The sequence below is a fragment of the Callorhinus ursinus genome, unplaced genomic scaffold (genome assembly GCF_003265705.2).
Source record: "Callorhinus ursinus isolate GAN/ISIS: 27379988/994484 unplaced genomic scaffold, GSC_fseal_2.0 scaffold24, whole genome shotgun sequence".
In the NCBI taxonomy this organism is placed as follows: Eukaryota; Metazoa; Chordata; class Mammalia; order Carnivora; family Otariidae; genus Callorhinus; species Callorhinus ursinus.
In genome coordinates, this window is record NW_027397086.1 from 10,286,255 (window position 1) to 10,310,926 (window position 24,672).

General features: G+C 41.2%; 1 protein-coding gene and 1 pseudogene across 3 annotated transcripts; one reads left to right on the forward strand and one right to left on the reverse strand.

The window, feature by feature from the left end:
* Nucleotides 1-1,895: 1,895 nt before the first annotated feature.
* PSMD5 (proteasome 26S subunit, non-ATPase 5) lies at nucleotides 1,896-22,965 on the forward strand. Of its 3 annotated transcripts, XM_073905822.1 has the most exons (11): nucleotides 2,063-2,202; nucleotides 5,258-5,468; nucleotides 8,199-8,343; nucleotides 9,329-9,442; nucleotides 9,879-10,007; nucleotides 12,970-13,079; nucleotides 15,470-15,612; nucleotides 16,731-16,922; nucleotides 19,021-19,130; nucleotides 19,500-19,640; nucleotides 22,152-22,965. In XM_073905822.1, the coding sequence occupies exons 3-11, from the start codon at nucleotides 8,263-8,265 to the stop codon at nucleotides 22,407-22,409; spliced, it is 1,278 nt and encodes a 425-aa protein (XP_073761923.1). In that variant the 5' UTR covers nucleotides 2,063-2,202; nucleotides 5,258-5,468; nucleotides 8,199-8,262; the 3' UTR covers nucleotides 22,410-22,965. The 3 variants fall into 3 exon arrangements, with proteins under 3 accessions (XP_073761922.1, XP_025744093.1, XP_073761923.1); XM_025888308.2 differs by lacking the exon at nucleotides 5,258-5,468 and having other exon boundaries at nucleotides 1,897-2,202; XM_073905821.1 differs by lacking the exons at nucleotides 5,258-5,468; nucleotides 9,329-9,442 and having other exon boundaries at nucleotides 1,896-2,202.
* Nucleotides 13,794-14,710, reverse strand: LOC112836499 (homeobox protein NANOG pseudogene; annotated as a pseudogene).
* Nucleotides 22,966-24,672: the final 1,707 nt, after the last annotated feature.

Here is a 24,672-nt window from a genome sequence, read left to right on the forward strand (position 1 = left end):
CGGTCCAGGAAAGGATCCATATCAATTGCAGCATCAATGAGGTCTGAGGCCTGGCGTAAGACAGCATTCAATTTCCTTAAATTCATCTTTACCTCTGGTTCCGGGGACTTGTCTTCTTCCGTATTTACTGATACAGACTCTCTCTCAGTTATGGCCAAAGCCTGAAACTTGAGCAGCTCATTAATTTCACCCTCTTCGATGTCAAGGAATTTAAAGTCCATCCGTTTTGCAGACTCTACGATTTTTGCAACTTCTTCATTAGCTCTTGGGAAACATGCATAATCATTCACAACATCTTCCCAAAGTTTCCACCAGGCTTTATTAAGGGCAGCTGGTTTTATATCATCCATTGCCTCTTTTATCACTACCAAAGCATCAGCAATGTTGTATTGCTGCCATGTTTCTTTCAAAGTAAGGCAAGGGTTTTTTTCAATACAGTCAGCAAAGTGGTCAAACATATGCTTGGTGTAATACCTCCTGAATGCTTCAATTACACCCTGGTCCAAGGGCTGAAGATAGCTAGCGCCTTCCAGAGGGAGGAACACAATATCAACATTAGGATGAGCAAAGAATAATGAGTCTGGGTGATTGGGACCTCTGTCCAGAATTAGCAACACTCTGAACTCAAGATTTTTTTCTATTAAATAACTCCGGGCCTGATGGATAAAACAATTATGAAACCAATCCAAAAAGAGGGCAGCGGTTAATGATACTTTAGGGTGTGATCGCCAGAACACGGGAAGGCGGTTTTTATCTTTTTCCAAAAGACAAGTGGGGTTGGGGTCTTTATAAAGCAGCAAGGGTTTTATCATTTTGTCACCGGCGGCGTTGGCACAAAAAATGAGGGCTATCCTGTCTTTAGCTTCCTCTAAGCGTTCGGGGTTTTTGTCTTTTTCCCTAAAAGTACGTGAAGGCATGCACTTCCAAAACAGGCTCACCTCCTCGGCGTTGAAGACCTGCTGGGGCACGTAGCCTCTGGCTCTGATGAGTCTCTGGACTTGTTTGGAATACTTGGGTGCCGACTGGGCATTCAGGGGTTCTTCCTCCCCCATCAGCCTCGAATTTCGCAGACTGTAGCGGTTCCTAAACTTCTCAAACCATCCCTTGCTCGCATGGAACTTATCCGGGTTGCCGTTCCCAGTGGTTTCGACCAGCTGCTTGTAAATGCGCTTGGCCTGGCTGCAGATGGCTTTCAGCGTCAGAGGCCGCCCCCCTATGGTCTGGTCCTCCACCCAGAAGGTTAACTCGGTCTCCATCTTCTCGATGTTTACATCACGGGGAACGCACAGCACCTTGGAGCACACCGGCGAAACACTCTCCATGCTGGCCCTGATGGCCTTCTCGTTTTTCTTAATGGTGCGCACGGTTGACTCGTGGACGCCAAACAGGCGCCCCACGTCGGTGTTACTCACGCCTTCTTCCAGCTTCTCGAGAATTTTCATCTTGTCCTCCAGAGGCATGACCCTCCGCCTCCTCTTGACGCGTGTCTGGCCCGGAAGCAGGATGCCCATAGCCTCCGCGCCGCCTGGGGTGGCCTCGGCCGCTGCCCAAGCCGCGGCGGCCTCCACCACCGCCGCCCTCGCCGCAGCCGACAGCCTGGCTTTGGGCCCGGGCGGCCGCCCGCGAGGCCGTTTAACCTTCTGTGGGTCCTCATTGTCACCACTCCGCTTGCCGGGCATCTGACGCGCCTTCGCTCTCTGAGGGAAATACGCAAGCCGACCGGAAAGTCGGCCTCCGCGACCCCCCGAGCGGCGCCCGCGATGACGCCCGGCCGCGACCCCGCAAACACCGGCGACAGTTGGCCCAGCCCCTTGACGGCCCCCGTCTCGCGAGGCTTGGCGGCCCCCGAGCGCGCGCGCGGCCCGCCGGCCCCCACATTGCTATTGGTGCGGCCGGGGCAGCTCGCAGTCCCGGCCGAAACCCCGGGCAGGGAGGCCTCGCCCCGCAGATCTCGCGAGGCTCGGAGCGGGTCGCCCGGAGCCAGGAGCCGGGATCCCGCGGAGCCGCCAGCCGGGGCGGGAGGAGCGCGATGGCGGCCCAGGCGCTGGCGCTGCTGAGAGAAGTGTCGCGACTGGAAGCGCCGCTGGAGGAGCTGCGCGCGCTTCACTCGGTGCTGCAGACTGTGCCGCTCAGCGAGCTCCGCGAGTTAGCGGCCGAACTGCGCCTCGGCCCGCTCTTCTCCCTGCTCAACGAGAACCATCGGTGAGACGACCCCAAGCATGGAGACGAGGGTGGCTGGGAGGAGGGGAAGGGTTCTCCCCAGTCGCAGGGAGGGTGAAGAAGTCGCTGACACTTTAGCGGGAGGGACCCTGGGTCGCGGGGCCAGACGCGGCGCTCGGTCCAGCCTCCGAGTTGTGTGATCCTGGCCGTCGTCCGGCCTCACTGCCTTCATCCTTGAAACAGGAATTGGAGAGGGAAGGCGAGGCTGCCCACCTAGAAGGAGGCTCCGCAGTCATGTGTACGGGTTCGTGCCTTTCTTTCCTCTTGAGAAGGGGTCCTATCCTGGTAATTTGACAAGGTCCACCCACATTTTAAAATTCACGTATCTTTTGATCCGTAGGCATGGAACAGGCAGGTATGCGCGCACTCAAAATGTCCTGTATAGAGAGAAGGCTGCATGACAGAAGGTGACAGCAAAAAACTAGAAACAACCTAAATATCCGCTAAAAGGGGTTGGAAATAAATTATGATACATTACTGTGTAGCCCTGTGCAGCTAGCAGAAGAATTGAGGTAGATCCGTATATGTGGACATGGAAAAATCTCTAATATATGTTGTTGAATGAAAAAGGGAAATTGTAGTTTATGATTCCATTATGTGTAATGTTTTTAAGGATTCAATCGCCGTCCCCCCTCCCCACTACACAGACTAGTAGAACACTGAGAATATCTGAAAGGTACAGCAGAAACTGTTAATACAGAAGTGGGACTTAGGATGGCAACTTTTTTCATTTTATGCACATCTGTACTGTTTGATTAAAAAGCACTTTGTATAAGTACTGCGCGCTAACCGATTGCGCCACTGGAGCTCCTAATTGTACACGTTTGTGATCCAGAAATGTAAAAGTGATCCTTCTACTTGAAACGGTAAAAAAAAAAAAAATCACTGGATCGACACTGGGTGATTTCAGGGGGCTTTCTTGGCTCTATCCTTCTGAGATTCCTCCCTTTTTTATACATGTTCTGCTTCATTAAACCCATTAGTTAACATTATCCGGTTCTGCCTATGAAATATCTCTTTTCTGTCCTCTTTAATTCAGGCCCTCATTTTCTCCCTCTTGCTGGGTAACTTGCTATTAGTCTGACTCACTACTTTTAAGCTTCTTTGTCCAGCACGCTCTTCCCACAGAGCAACCAGTTAACTTCTTGGGTCATTTGTCTCAGATCTTTGCCATGGTTTCCCATTGTCTACACTATGAAATCATGACTTCTTTTTCTGGCATTTGGGCCCTTACAGTATATTTCCATCCTACTTTTCCAGCCTCATCTTTTCCCTCCACTCCTCCACAAATACTTCATCTGCTCCAGCTACCACGTGGCACATTTACTTTCCCTTGAGCATGACTTGGCACTTTCGTAACTTTGTTCATGCCGGCCCTTCTAACTGAAATGCCCTCCCTCTCTCCAAATTCTTTCCATTCTTGAAAGCCCAGGTAAAGTGCTGTCACCTCCAGAAAGTCTCACTTGGCCACTCCAGTTTCAAGGGACTGATCCTCAGATCTCCTAAGAGACATTATCATTATTTCTGTTAATGATACTTGACACTGTTGCATTATATTATAGTTCTTTATGTGTTTGCTTCTGGTTTGAAAATCCTTTGAACGCAGGGGACATATTTTGTTCATCTCTGCATCCCTCTTAGGGTGTAGCACATAGTACAATATATGCCAAATAGAAGATTAGACTCATAAATTTTAAAGAGGCCACCTAGTCCAACCACTTTATATCAGGGATGAAGAAAATTTCAAAAGTCATAACCTAAATTAACACCAGAGATACAGTAGGAACTGAAATGAATGGGAGTTTGAAGAATAAGGTGCATCGGGGATGTGTTTTGCCTAATGAAGGAGCAGTGCTCTAGGAAACAGTTTTAATGGAAATTTAAAAACAGGGTAATTCAGAACTGGGTACATAAGAGATACCAGTTGCAATTTGTGAGAATAATAATTCTGCAGATAGTAGACTGGCAGTCTCTAGATATTTCTATTATCCCGGCAAAACCAGGTTGCTATATATTGGTTCAGAATCTGATCTAATAGATGAAAATCTAGAATCTTGACAGCAGTTTTTGTGATAGAAAGTGAGTCCTAAGATTATTGCTTTACAATATGGAGATTGATTGTAAATTATTAACTCTTTGGCTTTTTTACTATAAAGAGCCACATGTGATCTGAAATTTATGCACTATACAGTTTAACCTATGGCTGCTTTTTAAAAAAAAATAGCCTTATTGAAATGTGGTTTGCATAAAATAAACTGCACATAATAAAATAAACAATTTGAGGGGCGCCTGGGTGGCTCAGTTGGTTGAGCGTCTGCCTTCAGCTCAGGTCATGATCTCAGGACCTGGGATTGAGCCCTGCATCTGGCTCCTTGCTCAGCAGGGAGCCTGCTTCTCACTCTGCCACTCCTCCTGCTTGTGCTCTCTTGCTCTCTCTCTGTGTCAAGTAAATAAATAAAATCTTTAAAAAAAACTACACAATTTGACAGGTATTGACATATTGACATATGTATACACCCATGGAACCATCACCACAGTCAAGATAGCAAAGATATCTCTTACCCCCAGAAGTTTCCTTGTGCTTCTTTGTAATCCCTTTCCACCTCAGCCAGGCAACCACTGATCACTACAGATAAGTTTGCCTTTTTTTTTAAAAGAGTTTTATATAAATGGAATCCCACAATATGTACTCTAGTTTCTTTCACTCATCATAATTATTTTAAATTTTTCCATGTGGTGTAGATGAATACTTCATTCCTTTTTGTTGCTAAGTAGTAGTCCCTTGTATAGATGTACCACATTTGTTTTCGGTTTACCTGCTGGTGAACATTTGAGCTGTCTTCAGTTTGACTCTATTACAAATAATACTGCTATGAACATTTGTGTACAAGTCTTTACATAGACATATTCTTTTCTCTTTGAGTTAATACCTAGGAGTGAAATGGCTAGATCATATGACGGGTGTGTATTTAACTTTTTAAGAAACCGTCTAACTGTTTTCCAAAGTAATTGTACCATTTTACATTCCCACCAACAGTGTATGAGAGATTATAGGCCTAAATATAAAACCTAAAACTATAAAACTTCTAGAAGAAAACCTGGGAGAGAATTTTTATGACCTTGGGTTGAACAAAGATTTCTTTGGTGTGACACCAAAAGCGTGATCCATAGAAGGAAAATTGATAAATTGGACTTCATCAAAATTAAATACTCTGCTCTTCAAAGGCCACAGTTAAGAGAATAAAAAGGCAAGTCACAAATGGAGAAAAATCTTTGCAAAGAGTATATCTGATAAAGGACTTGTATTCAGAATATATAAAGAGCTTTCAAAATTCAGAAACAAGAGAAGTATCCAATTTAAAAATGGGCAAAATATTTGAACAAGAAGACACAAGGTTGGCAAATAAGCACATGAAAAGATACTCAACATTATTAGTCATTAGGGAAATGCAAATTGAAATTACAATAACAAAGCAATTCAAGTATCTACCAGCAGATGAATAGATAAAGTGTGGTATATACATCCAATGGAGTATTATTCAGCCTTAAAAAGAAAGGAACTTCTGGGCGCCTGGGTGGCTCAGTCGTTGGGCGTCTGCCTTCGGCTCGGGTCATGATCTCAGGGTCCTGGGATCGAGTCCCACATCGGGCTCCTTGCTCCGCAGGAGGCCTGCTTCTCCCTCTCCCACTCCCCCTGCTTGTGTTCCTGCTCTCGCTGTCTCTCTCTCTCTCTCTCTCTGTCAAATAAATAAATAAATAAATAAATAAATAAATAAAAAAGAAAGGAACTTCTAACACATGCTACAACATGGAGGAAACTTGGAGACAACATTCTAAGTGAACTAAGCCAGTCACAAAGGACAATATTGTATGATTCCAATTAGATGAGGCACCAAGGGTAGTCACATTTAGAGAGAGAGAAAGTAGAATGGTGGTTGCTAGGGGTTCAGGGGAGGGGAGAATAGGAAGTTACTGTTTAACAGATACAGAGTTTGGGGCGCCTGGGTGGCTCAGTTGGGTGTCTGCCTTCAGCTCAGGTCATGATCCTGGTGTCCTAGGATCCAGCCCCGTGCTGGGCTCCTTGCTCAGCGGGGAGTCTGCTTCTCCCTCTGCCCCTACCCCCTGCCCATGCTCTCTCATACTCTCTCTCTCTAGCAAATAAATAAATGAATCTTTAAAAAATAGATAACAGAGTTTTCCATTTGAGAAGATGAAAAAGTTCTAGAGATGGTTGATGGTGATGGCTGCACAGCAATGTGAATGAACTTTAATGCAAAGAACTGTACATTTAAAAAATGGTTAAAATGGTAAATTCCATGGTGTATCCAGTCACAATTTTTTTAAAAAGGAAAAGAAATCCATATCCATTCACAGTCCTTCCTCCGCCTTCCTCCTATCTGTCCCTCCCCTAGCCCCTGACAACCAGGAATTTGCTTTCTGTCTCTATAGATTTGTCTGTTCTGGACATTCATATAAATGGAATCATCATCAAAAGGAAGCTTTTTATGTCTGGCTTCTTTCACTTAGCATATTTCCACATTTCATCCATGTTGTATAATATTCCATTGGGTGGATAAAACTGGTTTGTGTTTATCCATTCATTAATTGATGGACATTTGGGTTGTTTCTATTGCTATGAACATCCACATACAAATTCTGTGTGGACATATGGTTTCAGTTATCTTGGGTATAATAAACATTCTTAATCATTCTCTTAGGTGCAGTTATACAAAGTGGAATCCCTAAGTTAAAAAAGTTACGTTCATTTTTAAGGCTTTTGCTATGTATTGCTTAATCAACTTTTAGAAAAGTTGTATCAGTTTAATTGTATGCTCCTATTAACAGTATATGAGTGCCTGGGCTGTTTACTTGTACTGCCCAAAAGAGAAAAGGAAATTATTCTTAAAACATCTTCTGTATCCACAACAACTGTATCCAGTTCTGATTAATTTACCTCTTTAATTGCTCCTGAATCTTTTCCCTCTTCTCCATCCCTCCTTACTACTCCCCCGTTTCACTCCCTCATCACCGGCCTTCTAACTGAAAAATGCTTTCTCTAACTGATGCAGAGTGACTTCCTCAAGTCAGATCTCATCATGTTACTTTCTGCTTAAAACCACTTCATGGCTTGCCATTGCCTTCTGGAAAAAGTCTGAATTCTGTAGCATGACAAAAAAGACCCATCAGAATCTGGCTTCTGTGCATCTTTCCTTTTTTATTGCTCCCCATTCATACCCCCCTTTTACCTTCTCCCCAGTTCTCTCCCATTCTTACCCCAGTGAAATGGAGCTCCTTGTACTTCCTTGAATGTATAACACTGCCTCATTCCTCTGTTCCCCTTCATGTGTCCTACCTGGAACACCTTTGTCCTCCTAGATAATCCCCACTTTTTCTTAAAATTTAGCTGAGCTATTACCCCCTCTGGGAGGGCTTCCTGATCCCTGTGTTCTTTTTTGAGCTCCCATAGCTTCATAATCCTAACCTCTAACATTTATCCACCTGATTATAGTTGCCTTTCTGTCCTTCCATATTTTCCTTTAGACCGAGCTCATTGAGGCTAGAGAATTAGCCTTCTTTGTAGCCCCAGCACAGGCATGGCACATAATGGGTACTTAGTAAAATGTTTAGTAAATTAGTAGAAGTTAGTATTTTTTTTAAGATTTTATTTATTTTTTGAGAGAGAGGGAGAGAGATAGCAAGAGAGAGAGAGCACGAGCAGCGGGGAGAGGGAGAAGCAGGCTCCCCCCAGCAGGGAGCCCGCCATGGGGACGGGGCTTGATCCCAGGACCCAGGGATCATGACCTGAGCCAAAAGCAGATATTTAACCAACGGAGCCGCCCATGCGCCCCCAAAGTTAGTATTTTAAAGGGAATTCTGTGTGGAGAAGATCCTCATTGAGCCAGGCTTCAGATATTAATAGGTTGTTACTACGTACCTGGCAGGACACAAACTAATGAGATCTATGATGTCTCCTTTAGGGAACAGATCACTTTGTGTGTATCAATTCTGGAGAGATTGCTCCAAGCTGTGGAGCCAGTTCACATGGCCCGGAACCTTGGGGCTGACCTTCAGAGGGGACTGACTCACCCTGATGATTCCGTAAAAATTCTCACTCTATCCCAGGTATGAAATTTTACTAGCACATAATAAGGGAACTGACATTTAGTGACCACCTGCTCTGGACCAGGCTCTGTGTTGGGTGCCAAAGATAGAGAGATAAAGAAAACAGAATCTCTCTCTGTGCCTAGGAAGTATCTAGTCTATTCTAGTGTGCATAGCTAACTATAACCAGGAGGATCCAAGCTAAAGTAAGGAGTTCTAATAAGTATTGTCTGAAATATTCATTCATCAAATACTGACTGAATTCCTTTTACATGCCAGGCATTATACCATATACTGTTAGAGCTACCAAGATAAATAAAGCCTATTTCTTTCCTTCAAGGAGCTCCTTGTCTAGAGAAAGTAATTGCCATATTAGTTCTTATTATAGTGGCATGAAAAAAGTACTATTGTAAAGGTCACTAAACCAAGAAATTGAGACAGTAACTCTTATAACCCTAGTAACCAAAATACTCTACTATTTGGGTGAAGAGCTGCTGCTGAGGATTATTTTGTTAAGCTGTTTGTTAAGCAGTTAGTTACTTAGTAGGCATTCAAGTACTGTTTTTCCTTCTCTCCTCTGGAAGTATTAATTCAACAGAAAAGGAGAAAGTATTGATTGATTCTCTGACCATTTATGTGCTAGACACCATAGTAGGTACTTTTCCTGTTTAGTCTCCTTCAATCATCATAACTATCCTGCAGTTAAGTATAGTATTCTCATTTAACAGATAAGAAATTAGGTTCAAAGAAGTTAGTTAATTTGCCCAAGGTCAGTGTAGCTAAAAATTGATAGAACTAGAATTTGTATTGTCTTCTCTCACTGAAGTGTCAATTCTTTACTGTTAATTTTTTTCTTTCTTTTCAATAATGTGACTATACCATGAGTGTTTCAGCTTTAATGAATTTGGGTCATTTGGAATTTTTAATGGCTTGTCTTATAGCTGTAATCAGTAACTCCTAAGATAAATGCACACTAAGGGAGTTTCTGATTGCTTTTTTATTTCAGGTCGGAAGAATTGTTGAAAATTCTGATGCTGTTACTGAGATTCTAAATAATGCTGAATTACTAAAACAGATTGTTTATTGTATTGGTGGAGACAATCTGTCTGTAGCTAAAGCGGTGAGTCACCTAGAACCATCAGCTTAAATACACAGAGTATCCTAAAAAACAAAAGAAGGCCTTCTGGATTGAGAGGTGCAAGTTTAGGATGGATGATTTGTATAGTTGAATTGGTAACCTCATATAGATGATATCAGATAAATAAATGCTGTCAAATAAATACCAGTAAACCCTTCCTGTTTTCTAGAATACACATATGTAAATTATCCATCATGGAGCTTATATTAGGTTGCTTGATAAGAAACAAAATTTACATCATGTGTTTTCTAGTGGCAATACTATGTATCTTTTTCAGTTTTAAATAATGATACCTAAAACACAGTGAATGCTCATTGTGCAAGATGCATTCCACATACTGATTTCACATCAATCTCATGAAGTAAATATTAATATTTTGCATTTTTATGATTTAAGAGGTATTTCCTTTCCTTATAAGGCCATTAAGTCCCTGTCAAGAATATCACTAACCCAAGCTGGACTGGAGGCTTTATTTGAAAGCAATCTGCTGGATGATTTGAAAAGGGTAATGAAAACAAATGACATTGTTCGATACAGAGTGTATGAGGTAAGACTAAAAGCATGCCTTTTTTTTTTTTTTTGAGAGAGAGAGAAAGTGCAGGAGTGCAGGGGGAAGGGCAGAGGGAGAGGAAAAGAAGATCTTAAGCAGTCTCCATGCTCAGCATGGAGCCCAACGCAGGGCTCGATCTCATGACCCTGAGATCATGACTTGAGCCGAAATCAAGAGTCGGACACTCAACCAACTGAGCCAGCCAGGTGCCCCTAAAAGCACACTTTCTTTTTTTTTTTTTTTTTGAAAGATTTTATTTATTTATTTGACAGAGAGAGACACAGCGAGAGAGGGAACACAAGCAGGGGGAGTGGGAGAGGGAGAAGCAGGCTTCCCGCAGAGCAGGGAGCAGGATGTGAGGCTCGATCCCAGGACCCTGGGATCACGACCTGAGCCGAAGGCAGACACTTAATGACTGAGCCACCCAGGCACCCCGCACACTTTCTGATGCCTACAATTCAGAATGCAATGGAGCTTACACTGGAAGGCAAGATGGCTTGTTTACCATGTATTCATTGAGTGTGTTAGGCCCTGTGTTAGGCCCTATATTAGATGCTGGGGATGTGGGGGTGAACTCCCAGCCTAGTATGTGGGACAGTCATATAAAAAATATTTACAGTGCACTACATAAAGTACTATAATAAAGGAGATAATGTTAAAACTAGACTTTGAAATAATTATAGTAGTAAGATGAAGAAATGACTCTCATTTGCACCCACTTTGTACTTACCATTGTGCTAAATCTCCACATATATTGTCTTCAGTTTTTATGGTAAACCCTATACATGATCATCATTAACCTCACTATTGATAGAGTAGCTGACCCAGGCCATACAGTTAATAGGCTGCATATACAAAATGGAACCGTTGACAGTCTAATTCCCTGTTCACAACACTTTCTTACTTTGCATGTCTTAATACCATGCTATCCTGGTTTCCCTTCCACCTCTCTAGCTATTTCTTCTCAGTGTCCTGGCTCATTATCTTCTATTGAACTTTTAATTGTTGGAGTTCATGAAGGTGAATTCCCAAACCCTGTTCGCACTGTATATTCATTTCTAGGCAATTTTATTCATCTTATGATTTCAGTTCCCGTCTATATGGGATGACTCCATACACCTCCAACCCAGACCTCTCTTCTGAGCTCAGACCCTCATGTCCAACAGCTTACTCACTGTTCCCCCTTTAGACCTATGTATTCTAGGCCCCTCACACTCATGCTCAAACCAAATTCCTAAGCTTCCTTACCCAGCCCATGCTCCAGTCAAAAATAGCAACACACTGGCCCTGTATCATAGTCAGCATGGTTGCGTATTAGACCTTGAGCTCATTCTCTGTGAGGCCTTGTTCTCCCTGCCACATATCCATTAGGTCCATATGGTGTCAGTTTTACTTAAACCATGCATTTCTCTTCCTTGATATAGCCACCACTACCCTAGTCTAAGCTACCAGTATCTCTCACCTGGACTGTTCTATTTGCATCCAGACTGGTCTCTGCTCATCCATTTTTGATACCACTAGTCTATTTTTGGATGCGGTCAGGATGATCTTTTAAATATTCAAATCTGGTTCTGTCATTCCTGTGCTTAAAATCCTTCAATGTCCTATATCTCCGTAAGCCCTCAGGACAGCTTTGTGGAGTGACTAAGTGAATGACTGATAGAATGTATGAATGAATGAATGATTTTTAACCATTTTTTTGCTGATTTAGACTTTTGTACCCTGATTGATGATTTCTTAAAAAAAAAAATGGCACAAGTACAATCAGATAGAATGGAGTATTTCCGTGCCAAAGTAATTCTTACATGTTCAATGAAGTTTTTCTACTTATGGAGACAAATAATGGATTTTTTTAAAAATTCAGTTATATTAAGTGCCTAGTCCTGTGTTTAATTTAAACTGAGATCTAACACATGAAAAAATGCTCAACATCACTAGCCATCAGGGAAATACAAATCAAAACTACAATGAGATACAACCTTACACCAGTTAGAATGGCAAAAATTAACAAGACGGGAAACAAGTGTTGGCAAGGATGTTGAGAAAGGGGAACCCTCTTACACTGTTGGTGGGAATGCAAGCTGGTACAGCCACTCTGGAAAGCAGTATGGAGATTCCTCAAGATGTTAAAAATAGAGCTTCCCTACAACCCAGCAAATGTACTACTAGGTATTTACCCCAAAGATACAGATGTAGTGAAAAGAAGGGGCACCTGCACCCAGTGTTCATAGCAGCAATGTCCACAATAGCCAAACTGTGGAGGGAGCCGAGATGCCCTTCAACAAATGAATGGATAAAGAAGATGTGGTTCATACATACAATGGAATATTACTCAGCCATCAGAAAGGATAAATACCCACCATTTGCATCGACATGGATGGAACTGGAGGGGTGCTAAGTGAAGTAAGTCAAGCAGAGAAAGACAATTGTATGGTTTCACTCATATGTGGACCATAAGCAAATAGCACTGAGGACCATAGGGGAAGGGAGGGAAATCTGAAGGGGGAGAAATCAGAGAGGGAGATGAACCATGAGAGACTATGGACCCCGAGAAACAAACTGAGGGTTTCGGAAGGGAGGGGGGTGGGGGAATGGGGTAACAGGGTGATGGGTACTAAGGAGGGCACGTGTTATGATGAGCACGGGGTGTTATATGCAACTAATGAATCATTGAACACTACATCAAAAACTAATGATGTACTATACAGCAGCTAACTGAACATAATTAAAAAAATTAATTAAAAAAAAGAAGTAGTATTAAAAGCCTTGGGCCAGGGAACTTTAAAGAGTATTCTTCCTTATGTTAGAAGAGGTTTCATTTCATCTTGTCATTGAAAGAATTGAGAAAGGACGAGAGAACCTGTTTGGTTATAAAAATCTAAATAACTATTAAAAAAATGAGATTTAACAGATTTGGGGCTGTTTTGACCTTTTTGCTTTTTCTGTTTTTTTCTTTCAGTTAATTGTGGAGATTTCTTCTGTGTCACCAGAATCTTTAACCTACTGTACCACCAGTGGATTGGTAACCCAGCTCCTCAGAGAGTTGACTGGGGAGGATGTGCTGGTCAGGTATGTTGGCTGAGAGAGCTCTTAAAACGTCTTTTTTTGGAGGTCCAGGAAACAGCTTTGGGACTTAGTAACCAGGATGCTGAGATCATGACCTGAGCTGGAATCAAGTCAGCTGCTTAACTGACTGAGCCACCCAGTCGCCCTGATACCAAGAATTTTTTTTTTAAGTGGTTATTTTATTTATTTGTACTTAAACCTATAAACCAATCAGCCAAACTGGTACTATTATCATGATACATTAAAATACAAAACATCTTTCTACAAATACTAGAATAATGAACAAATTAACAGTTCTAGTAAAACATCACAAGGGACAGAGGAAATCAATGAAGCACATTATAGCTTAACCCTTCACCGTTAACAGTTGAGGTTATTAACAAGAAAAGCCTCACAATCTCAGAAAATACAAATTATCCTTCATCACACGTCTTTGTATCTTCACTTCCTATTCTTGAGGTGAGATTCTAGAGCCTAAAGATATCCACATTAGGATTGTATCTAGTTATCTATAGCCAGAAACACCTTTTATCATGTTGTCCATAGCAGCCAATGCTACTGAAGCCTCTTTGACTCCAATGGTACCTCCTCAGTGGACACAATAAGAATAATGGGAAAGAGAATATTGAGGCAGAGATATATAGGACCCTAAAAGACAAAGCCTAGGAGAAGTAATACAGCCACCGCCCAAATTGAGATCGAATAATATACTCATCGTCACACATCTTCAGGCTGTACGTTCACAGAGTAATTTGGGAACAAAGCCATTATTTGCTGGGTACTAAAATACTTAGCAGATTGTTGTATTACACTATGGCTTTCCCCAGAAGTTTCTAAGATGAACTCCAAATCGCTGATGGAATTTTGCTGGAATTGGATCTGCGCTGCAGGGATTCCTGGAGCTGATTGTTGGGGGCTTGGGGGCACCAGGTCTGACTGGTCCAGGAATGGTTGCTCCAAGACTGGCCGTTCCAGGAGTTGCTCCAAGACTGGCTGTTCCCAGATCTGGTTGCTCCAATTCGGGTTATTCCAGGTCTGGTTGCTCCATATTGGAAGGTTTCCAGAAGTGTTCCTCAGGTATCTCTGGTGGTAGGAATAGAAGCCTGGGTATTCTGTGGTTGCTGTGCTGTTCTGAGTCACACTCTTGCTCTCCTTTGGCCAATGGTTTTTCTGCCACCTCTTACATTTCCTCCTCTGGTTCTGGAACCAGGTCTTCACCTGCTTATAGCTAAAGTTCAGAATGTTGAAAAGTTCTTGCATCTGCTGGAGACTGAGGTATTTCTGTCTCTGAAATCAATCGTTGAGGACATAGAGTTGGGTCTGAGAGAACACGGTCCTGATCTTCTGTTTCTTGCCCTGGGCCATATCTTCCTTCCTCACTGTTCTCTCCTCTCCAGAAGTGGGTGGTAGTTTTACCCTGGGACTGGTGGAGGAGTCGGGGCTGTCCTGAACAAGCAGATCATGGAGGAAGGAAGAAGAGAGATGGTCTCTGCGTGGGGTGTCTCAGCAGATGACATTTGCAGGGACGCATAATTTTCTTCAGGCCCATAAATCTCAGGCATTGGAGAAGAGTTCCTAGAACTGGGTGCTTTGGGGCCAGGCAGGCATTGGGGCAGAGCTGGATCTGCGCTCATGTTGGTGAGTTGAAGGTAGATGGGAAAAAAAAAAAAAAGAGCGAGATTGTAAGAAAGGCCCAGGCTTATGGATCTAGATGGAAGAGCTGAGAGGAGTAAGAAGACCTCCAGATGTTAAGAGTCTGAGAAAGACAGGATGAAGGCGTCACCACTGCAATAGTAAAAGCCAACCAGCCCAGTGGAGCCAAAGGTCCCTGATGCCAAGAATTTTTATCAATTTTTAAAATATGTGGAAATGACATTATAGTTGTGTGAGGAAATATTCATGTTTTTTAGAGATGCATACTGAAGTATGCAGGGATAAATGGCTAGACTAGAATTTGCTTTAAAATAATTCAGCAAAAATGGAGGAAAAAAGATGAAAAGCAAAATCTTGTCAAAAATCTTATGTAAGGCAAAATCATGATGGCTATGCAATTAGGATTATGGGTACATGGGGACATATGCACTGATCTCTTATACTCTTGTATATGTGTGACATTTCAAAATAAAAATTAAAAAAAATTCTTTAGGAAGCAGCCCTGTCATGGTGGAAATAGTAATGGGCCTCAAGTCAGAAGGTCAGAATTTAAGTCTAAACTCTACCTTGTAATAACAATGTGATTCTGAACAAATCACTGCAATTTTCTCATCCTTGTGTCCTCATCTGAAAAGTAGAGCCGGGGTTACTGAACTTTCAGATTAAAAGAATTAAGTAAGATAGCCTATGAAAGCAGTTTATAAACTATGTTAACCACATGCAAAATCTTGGCATTTCAGAGCCACCTGTATAGAAATGGTGACATCACTGGCATATACTCATCATGGAAGACAGTACCTTGCTCAAGAAGGAGTAATTGATCAGATTTCTAATATAATTGTTGGGGCAGATTCAGACCCTTTCTCTAGCTTCTATTTGCCAGGTAAGAAATACTGATTTCTGTGAAAATGATGGTATATGTTTTTTCTGCGTTCTTTCTGATGGGAGAGGCCAGGGATTATTTTCTTTCTTTTTTTTTTTTTTTTTTAAGATTTTATTTATTTATTTGACAGAGAGAGACAACAGCGAGAGCAGGAACACAAGCAGGGGGAGTGGGAGAGGGAGAAGCGGGCTTCCGCCCAAGGAGGGAGCCCGATGCAGGGCTCGATCCCAGGACCCTGGGATCATGACCTGAGCCGAAGGCAGACGCTTAATGACTGAGCCACCCAAGTGTCCCAGGGATTATTTTCTTTAGAGCAGATTCTCTTTAGATGATACCCACAGCCCCTTAATGAGGTGGACTGTATTGCCATGGGAGCCACGCCTTATTGATTCTGATTTTCTGGAAATACCATTGCTGTTTAGAGCATTAGGATAGTTTCCTTGAAACCTTAGTCAAAGCAACATAAGTAAAAATACTACTAATGACATTTACAGTATATTTCACAGATTCAACAAATCTCTCTTGGAATCTTTAATACAGGATCTACTCCAGCCATGCTGTTCTAGGACATGGCTAATTACTTTTTCTTGAGCACTTGCTGAAATTGGAAATGTATTCCTTCCTTAGGTAGCCTAGCTTACTTCATCGATGAACATCTCTGTGTAAAAATTTCTTGGGGCACCTGGCTGGCTCAGTCTGTATTGAACATGTGACTCTTGATCTCAGGATCATGAGTTCAAGCCCCACATTAGGCATGGAGCTTACTTTAAAAAAAAAAAAAAAAAAAAAATTTCTTCCTTACAATCACTCCAGACTTGCTTTCCTATAATTTGTATCCAGTGGTCCTTGTTCTTTACTCTTCCTCTTGCATATGACAGTGCTTCAGTATTTGAATCCACCTCCATTGATACCCTGGGGTTTCTGTTCTCAGGACCACACATCACAGGTCCTTCGGTATCTCCTTATGGGCTGTCTGAATGCCAGGCAACTGAGTGTAGTACTATAACCATTCTCCCCTTCCTGGCCGGTAGTTTATTACCGTCCCTATGAAAACATAGGGCCCACAATTTATGTGGCCTTCCTCCTCTATTAATGTATGTTTTTGTAAATATATTTAGGATTTGTGAAGTTTTTTGGAAACCTGGCTATCATGGATAGTCCTCAACAAATCTGTGAGCGTTATCCTGTCTTTGTGGAAAAAGTCTTTGAAATGACAGAAAGTCAGGACCCCACCATGATTGGTGTAGCAGTGGACACAATTGGAATCCTGGGATCCAATGTTGAAGGAAAACAAGTTTTACAAAAAACAGGTTGGTATGACTTATTTTGGCTTTCTTTAGGGATATCTTCATTTTTGACAAGGATTCAATATGTAAGCTCATTTGTTGGTGCATTAACTACATTATAGAAACTACTCTTACAGACGGCTGTCTTTCTACTGTGACCTTGGACTCATCCCTAGAAAGTCTCATAATTATTACTGAATTTTTGTTTATTTATGTTTTTACTTGGCTAGACCAAGGACTGTGTCCCCTCTACACCTTCCTTAATAGTATTCATGGTCCAGAGACCATGGACTAGAGTCAGAAAGACCTGGATTCATGTCCCAGTTCCAACACTGACTTAGCTTTTTGAACTTCATATCCTTACTTCATTACTGTAGGCCCTGTTTCCCTCATATATTCATAAAAAGGATAAACAACTGTTTCTTGGGATAGTGAATATTTAATGAAAACACACATTTGTTTTATATTTGTAATGTCCTGGAAGAAAACAAAAATTTGTTACAAATTTATGTTAAGAATGATGCTTTTACAGCACATCCATGAGTATCTTAAAGCACTCTGAATTCTATACAAAAACTAATATGGGCACTATTAAAACCTTTATGAAGTATATCTTGAATTGAAAATTAGTATGCTATTGTGTATCACAACTGGTATCCTACTTATATATACTTTTCTAAGTGCTTTTACCTATGACATGTAATCCTTTTATGGTCCAGCAAAGAACATACTATGGCATTCTCATTTTATAGATAAGGTAGCTGAAACTCAGAGAAGTTAAGAGAATTTTTAAGATCACACAGATGGTGGGGCATCTTGTACTCAGATCCAGGTCCTTTGATTCCAAATCCTCTGCAGTTTGTCTTATATATGTGCTGTATTACATACGAATGTGTGTTTTAGGCCTGTCACTTGGTCTCCAACTACATGTTTCATTTTTGTGTTGGTTTAGGTTGGTAGAGGTCATAGTATATAAAAGCATAATTTTAAAAAAATCTCATTGTTCACTTCATACCCATTAGGATGGCTATTATGACAAAAAAAGACAACAAAAACAGAAAATAACAAATGTTGACAAGGATGTAGGGAAATTGAGACCCTGGCACATATTTAGTGGGAATGTAAAATGGTACAGCTGCTGTGGAAAACATTATGGTGGTTGGTTCCTCAAAAAATTGTACATAGAGGGGCGACTGGGTGGCTCAGTTGGTTGAGTGACTGACTGACTCTTGATTTCAGCTCGGATCATGATCTCAAGATCCTGAGATTGAGTCCCACGTTGGGCTCCACACTCAGCATGGAGTCTGCTTGAGATTCTTTTGCCCTCCGCCTCCGCTGCTCTTTCCCCTGGCTTGTATGTGCACTCTCTGTCTAAAATAAATAAATAAAATCTTTTTAAAAAAATTATACAGAGAATTACTATATGATCCAGCAAATACACTTCTAGATACACACCCGAGGGAATTGAAAGAAGGGACTCAAAAGGTATTTGTACACCTATATTCATAACAGCATTATTCGTAATAGCCAAGAAGATAGAAACAATCCAAAATGTTCATTGATGGACAAATGGATAAACAAAATGTGGTGTATACAATACCATGAAATATCCAATCTTAAAAAGGAATGAGGGGCGCCTGGATGGCTCAGTTGGTTAAGTGTCCGGCTCTTGATCTCAGCTCAGGTCTTGATCTCAGGGTCATAAGTTCAAGCTCCACATTGGGCTCCACACTGGGCATGGTCCAGTCAGAACAAAAAAAGGAATGAAATTCTCATACATGCTATAACATGTAGGGACCTTGAAGACATTATGCTAAGTGCAATAAGCCAGACTCAAAAGGACAAGTATTATATGATTCCACTTATGTGAGGTACTTAGTCAAATACATAGAGACAGAAAGTAAAATACTGGTTATCAGGGGATGAGGGTGGGGAAAATGGGGAGTTACTGTTTAATGAATACAGAGCTTTGGTTTGAGATGATGAAGACGTTCTGGAGATGGATAGTGATGATGGTTGCACAACAAAATGGATGTACTAAGCTCTATACTTAAAAATGGTTAAAATGTTAAATTTTATATTAATTTTACCACAATAAAAAATATTTTGTTATCCTTCAAAGGAACTCGCTTTGAACGCTTGCTCACGAAAATAGGATATCAAGCAAAGAATGCCTCGACAGAGCTCAAAATTAGGTGTTTGGATTCTATTTCATCTATTTTTTATATACTGGTAAGTAAATTGGAAAATTAATGAAGGACAGTGGGATATGTTTGGGAGAATAAATCTGTATAAGTCAACATAATACTGGTTAACTTAATATAAATGTTACTCAACTTTTAGTAAAAGAAGATAACCCTTACTAGTGACATTTTTTAAGTTAAAGTGGAGTCATCCAGGTTAGAACTGGAGAGAGAGGACCCTAGCACTTCCCTAATCAACCCCATCAGGAAAACAGAAAACAACTGGGGAAGTCTGAGCTGGGTTTGGGAAAGTGTGCTCCAGACTTAGCAGAGATCATAGCAAACTAAAGACAGCATGCCATCAGACCCAGGATTCCTGACTTCCAAAGGCTTGAGATTTTTCCTTTCTGCCCTGTAGCCTGAGCAGCAGACTGATGACCTCCTGCGGATGACAGAATCCTGGTTTTCTTCTTTATCTCGGGATCCTCTGGAGCTCTTCCGTGGTATCAGTAATCAACCCTTCCCTGAACTGCACTGCGCTGCCTTAAAAGTGTTCACGGTAGGAATCTTCTTTGTTTTCTCAGGTCCTTCTGGGAGGGAGCTAGTTCAGCATGTGACTACGTAGAATGAGCACGTACCTCTGCCATGCCCTGGGAAATACCAGTGCGTAGTGCACTTCTGCCCTGTGCTATTAGTGTATACTAATGAGGGAGACAGATGTGTAAACAGATTGTTTCAGTTAAAGGCATTAGGTATTGTGGCAGAGGTTTGGACAGGATTCTGTGGGATCACAGAATTAATTCCAGATTACTTATCTGCCATCAAGCAAGTCCTCTATTGACCCAGCCCGAGACTTCTTCCTGAGCCCTATTTCCTGCCATTCCCCTTCTGGCACTCAGTGCTCTAGTAATACCAAACTGCTTGCTTCACATCTCTGGACCTTTATGTGCCCTCTACATTCAACACTGTTCCCCAACTTTGCTTGTTAACCTCTTACTCATTCTTAAAGGACTAGCTCAGGTGTGTCTTCAGCAAGCTTTGCCTAAATCCACAAGGTTGAGTTAAGCTGTGTCAGCTCTCGTAAAAGCTGCTTATTCATTATTTTAAAATTTGGGAAACATTGCGAAGTAGAAATTTTTGAAATCACTTAAAGTCAGACCTGTTTTGTGTATTTCCTTTTAGTGTTAGCGTTAGTATTTATTTACCTTTTTTTTGGTGAAATTTTTTTTTTTTAAGATTTTATTTATTTGAGAGTGAGAGAGTGCACAAGCAGGGGGAGGGGCAGAGGGAGAGGGAGAAGCACACTCCCCCCTGAGCAAGGAGTCCGATGCGGGGCTCAATCCCAGGACCCTGAGATCATGACCTGACCCAAAGGCAGACGCTTAACCAACTGAGCCACCCAGGCGCCCTTTAGTGAAAATTTCAGACATCAGTAATACTTTCCATTCTCTGCCAACCCCCCCCTTCCTCCCTCTCTGGATGTAATCACTGTCATGAATTCGGGGTTTATAAGCCTATGCATGATTTTATACTTTTACTATATATGTGTGTATCTTTAAACAAATTAACAGTATTTTGTATATACTTAAACTTTGTGAATGGTATCATGCTGTTCATATCATTCTTTTCTCTTCAGTATTATGTTTCTAAGGTTTGTGTATGTTAAAAGTGGCAATTAGAGAGTCTTTATTTCAGGGGTGCCTGGGTGGCTCAGTCAGTTAAGCATCTGACTCTTGATTTCAGCTCAGGTCATGATCTTAGGGTCCTGAGTTTGAGCCCCGATTGAGCTCTGTAGTCAGTGTGGAGTCTGCTTGAGATTCTCTCTCTCCCTCTGCCCCACCCCCACTTGCACTCTCTAAATAAATAAATAAATAAATAAGATCTTAAAAAAAAAAAGGGTCATTATTTCATTGTATAGCCACAGTTGAATCACTCTCCTATCAATGAAGATTTCAGTAGTTCTCTATTACAAATGGTACTGCAATGAACATTCTCAAAAATACTATCTTGTGTACATGTATGAGAGTTTCTTCAGGGTAGTCTTTTCTTCTCTAGTTTTTATTTTTCCACTGTTGTGATTATGCCATGTATATAATTTGGATCTACTTTTTTAATATAGATTTGCCTATTTATAAAAATTATTTTTTTTTAGGATTTTATTTATTTATTTGAGAGAGAGAGAATGAGAGGGAGGGAGAGAGAGCACATGAGAGGGGGAAGGGTCAGAGGGAGAAGCAGACTCCCTGCTGAGCAGGGAGCCCGATGCGGGACTCGATCCCGGGACTCCAGGATCATGACCTGAGCCGAAGGCAGTCGCTTAACCACCTGAGCCACCCAGGCGCCCCTATAAACATTATTCTTAATGTTTATTTAATTTTTTCTTCCTATATACCATTATTTACTTACCTATCCCCCCCACTATTAGACATTTATGTTATAACTTTCACACTATGATAAACATCTTTGTAAACAAAGCTTTTTAATATTCCGATTCTTTTTTTTTTAGATTTTATTTATTTATTTGCAAGAGAGAGGGAAAGAGAGAGCAAGTGGGGGGAGTAGTAGAGGGAGAGGGACAAGCAGACTCCACTCTGAGCACAGAAACCAGCACTGGGCTCGATTTCATGACCCTGAGGTCATGACCTGAGCCAAAATCAAGAGTCAGATGCTTAACTGACTGAGCCATCCAGGCACCCCTAGATTATTTTCTTAGGTTAGATTTTCAGGAGGGAATTTATTTAGGCAAAAGTATCATTTTTTTAAAGATTTATTTTTATTTATTTTAGAGACAGTGTGAGTGGGGGAGGGGCAGAGGGAGAGAGAGAATCTCAAGTAGACTCCCTGCTGAGTGTGTAGCCTGCCATAGGGCTCAGTCCCAGGTCCCTGAGATCATGACCTGAGCTGAAATCAAGAGTCAGACGCTTAATTGACTAAGCTACCCAGGTGGCCCAAAAAGTAACATTTTTAACGTTCATGTTGCCCAATTTTTTCTAAGGATTGTGCTATCCGAGTAACACATTTAACTTCTTAAGGCTCAGAGGAGTTATAATCTTTCTGCTTTCCATTTCAGGCCATCGCAAATCAACCCTGGGCTCAGAAACTTATGTTTAATAGTCCAGGGTTTGTGGAATATGTGATGGACCGGTCTGTGGAGCATGATAAAGCTTCAAAGGATGCTAAATATGAACTGGTGAAAGCACTTGCCAATTCCAAGACAATTGCAGAAATCTTTGGGAACCCAAATTATTTGAGGCTCAGAACTTACCTGAGTGAAGGTCCATACTATGTGAAACCTATTTCCACAACAGCTGTGGAAGGAGCTGAATGATTTCTTCTAGAGTCGAGACCACTTTTGACCAAAACTTAGGCTAAGGCATTTGACTTCACCTGTATTTTACAAAAGAGAAGCTTCCCTTCCCCCAGCATTATCATGGATTGTCTAATGTAATTATATCACTACATCTGTGGTGTTTCTACATGGAAACACAGTGTGGAACCAGGAAAGCAGGCAAACTTAGTCTTAATTGCACCAGTGTTTTTCAGATTCCTTTGACTGCCTTAATCTTTCCAAGAAGATGGTGTTTTTGTTCCCCCAGTAATTTTCATGGACTTACTGTCTTATTTAAAATTCTGCTTCAAACAGATTGGAAACAAATTGTTTCTGAATTCTCTTTACCACCTATTTTTTTTTTTTCCGTTTTGGTCCTTTTCGCCTTTCTGATTCCACTTTCAAAGTCTTGGGTATAAATATTCTTTGAAAAACAATATGGAATCTTGAAATTATGTTCTCCATACTAAGAATAAATACTTTTAATAAGGTGTCTTTGGGTTTTTTGTTACCATTATATTCCTTTGGAAAATGGACAATAAATCTTTTAAAAATGTTTCTAGTGTTCTTTGCTTTTTTTGTTGTTTATCATTGAATTTTACTCTGTGGTGGTTTGGAAGGAGTGCTAACATGCTAGAGCAGAAAGATTCCCCAAACTCTTGTTTTACTTACTGGTGGATCATCATTGTTGAGGGTTTCGCTTTTAATCTTTCAGAGCCATCGAATCAGAATTGAATTGACCAGAGAGAGACACTGACTCCTAATAACCAGAGTTGGATGGCAGGACACTATATATAAACCAGGATGCCATCGCATTGATTTAACAAAGGATGCAGTTTCTTTTCATTGACCAAAAAAAAAAAAAATGTTCCCACCTGTTTCCAGTGCCCTGCTTTGTAACTGGAAAAGCACTCTGCATGCCAATCACCAATCAGAGGTTTTGGCATGAGAGTGTTATCAGAGTGTGATTCAGAATCCAGAGGTAGATCTCTTTTAAGCCATGGTGATGTTGATAAACCTTTCCCACTCTGTAACAGAATGGTTCTCAAGTGCCTGAATTCTCTTGTCCCAGATTAATCATCTCGTTTCTAACATCTCTGATAATGTTCTGTGGGTGTTTTTGTTTGTTTGTTTCCATACTGATCATTTCTCTACAGCTAATACCACTAATAAGTTATAGGCAAGTCTTTCCTGGCCTGAGAAACATTCTATCTCTAAGATGACTTTTTAAATCTCATTCATAATGTTGATTTTATTCATTTAACATTCGAGTTCAGAGAGTTGCCCTCTCTCCTATGTGTGGCCTACATATTCTGATTTTGCACCCGTGACTTTTTTCTGAGATTAAATAAAATTTGCAAATTATCTTATTTTGCATTTAATCAGTAAACACTATTGACTGCTCATTGTGTGCTTGGCATTGGGAAAAGTGTTAGACATTCTCCTAAGTGCTAAGTTCATCTCGTTTACATTTTTACATCTGTATTTCACTGATGAAGAAACCCAGGCTCAGAGAAATTAAGTAGCTTATCTCAAAATCACACAGGTAGCAAGCAACTAATAGTGGAGGAAAAGAGAAACAAATTTCTATTAGAACTAGAAATAGAACATTAGTGTATAGTAAGTACAATAATAGAGAAAAACAGGAAACACCTACCCTAGACTTGAAGGAAGGCTTCCCAGAGAAGGAAACACCTGAAACTTGAAGAACCAGTAGGAGAGAGTCAAGTGAAAAATAACGGAAAGTAGCAGGGAAAGCAGAGGTTCAGATATGAAAACAAGAAACATTCGGGGAACTACAAGGCATTATGACCAAACCCTGGAAATCAAGAGGGGAAAATTATGAAATTCTTTATCATTATTACTAATAGTAGCTACTATTTCTGCCGGATTGCACACTCCAAAGCTAGAATGTTAACCTGGCTTCCTGGTGGCTAGTCAGATCTGTTACTTGATTATATTTTGAAGATAATAGCAAACAAATGTTTGTGAAGCATTGTTCTAAAAGCTTTGCAGGGGCACGTGGGTGGCTCCAGCGGTTAAGCATCCAACTCTTGATTTTGGCTCAGCTCGTGATCTCAGGGTTGTGAGATTGAGCCCCTGGTCAGGCTCTTTGCTCAGCGGGGAATCTGCTTGTCCCTCTCCATCTGCTTCTCCCCTACCCCAATAAATAAATAAATAGCTTTTCATCTATTAACTTATGTTGCTATCCTTCCTCTCCCAGGAATAAAATACTGTTATTACCCTGTTTACACATGAGGCC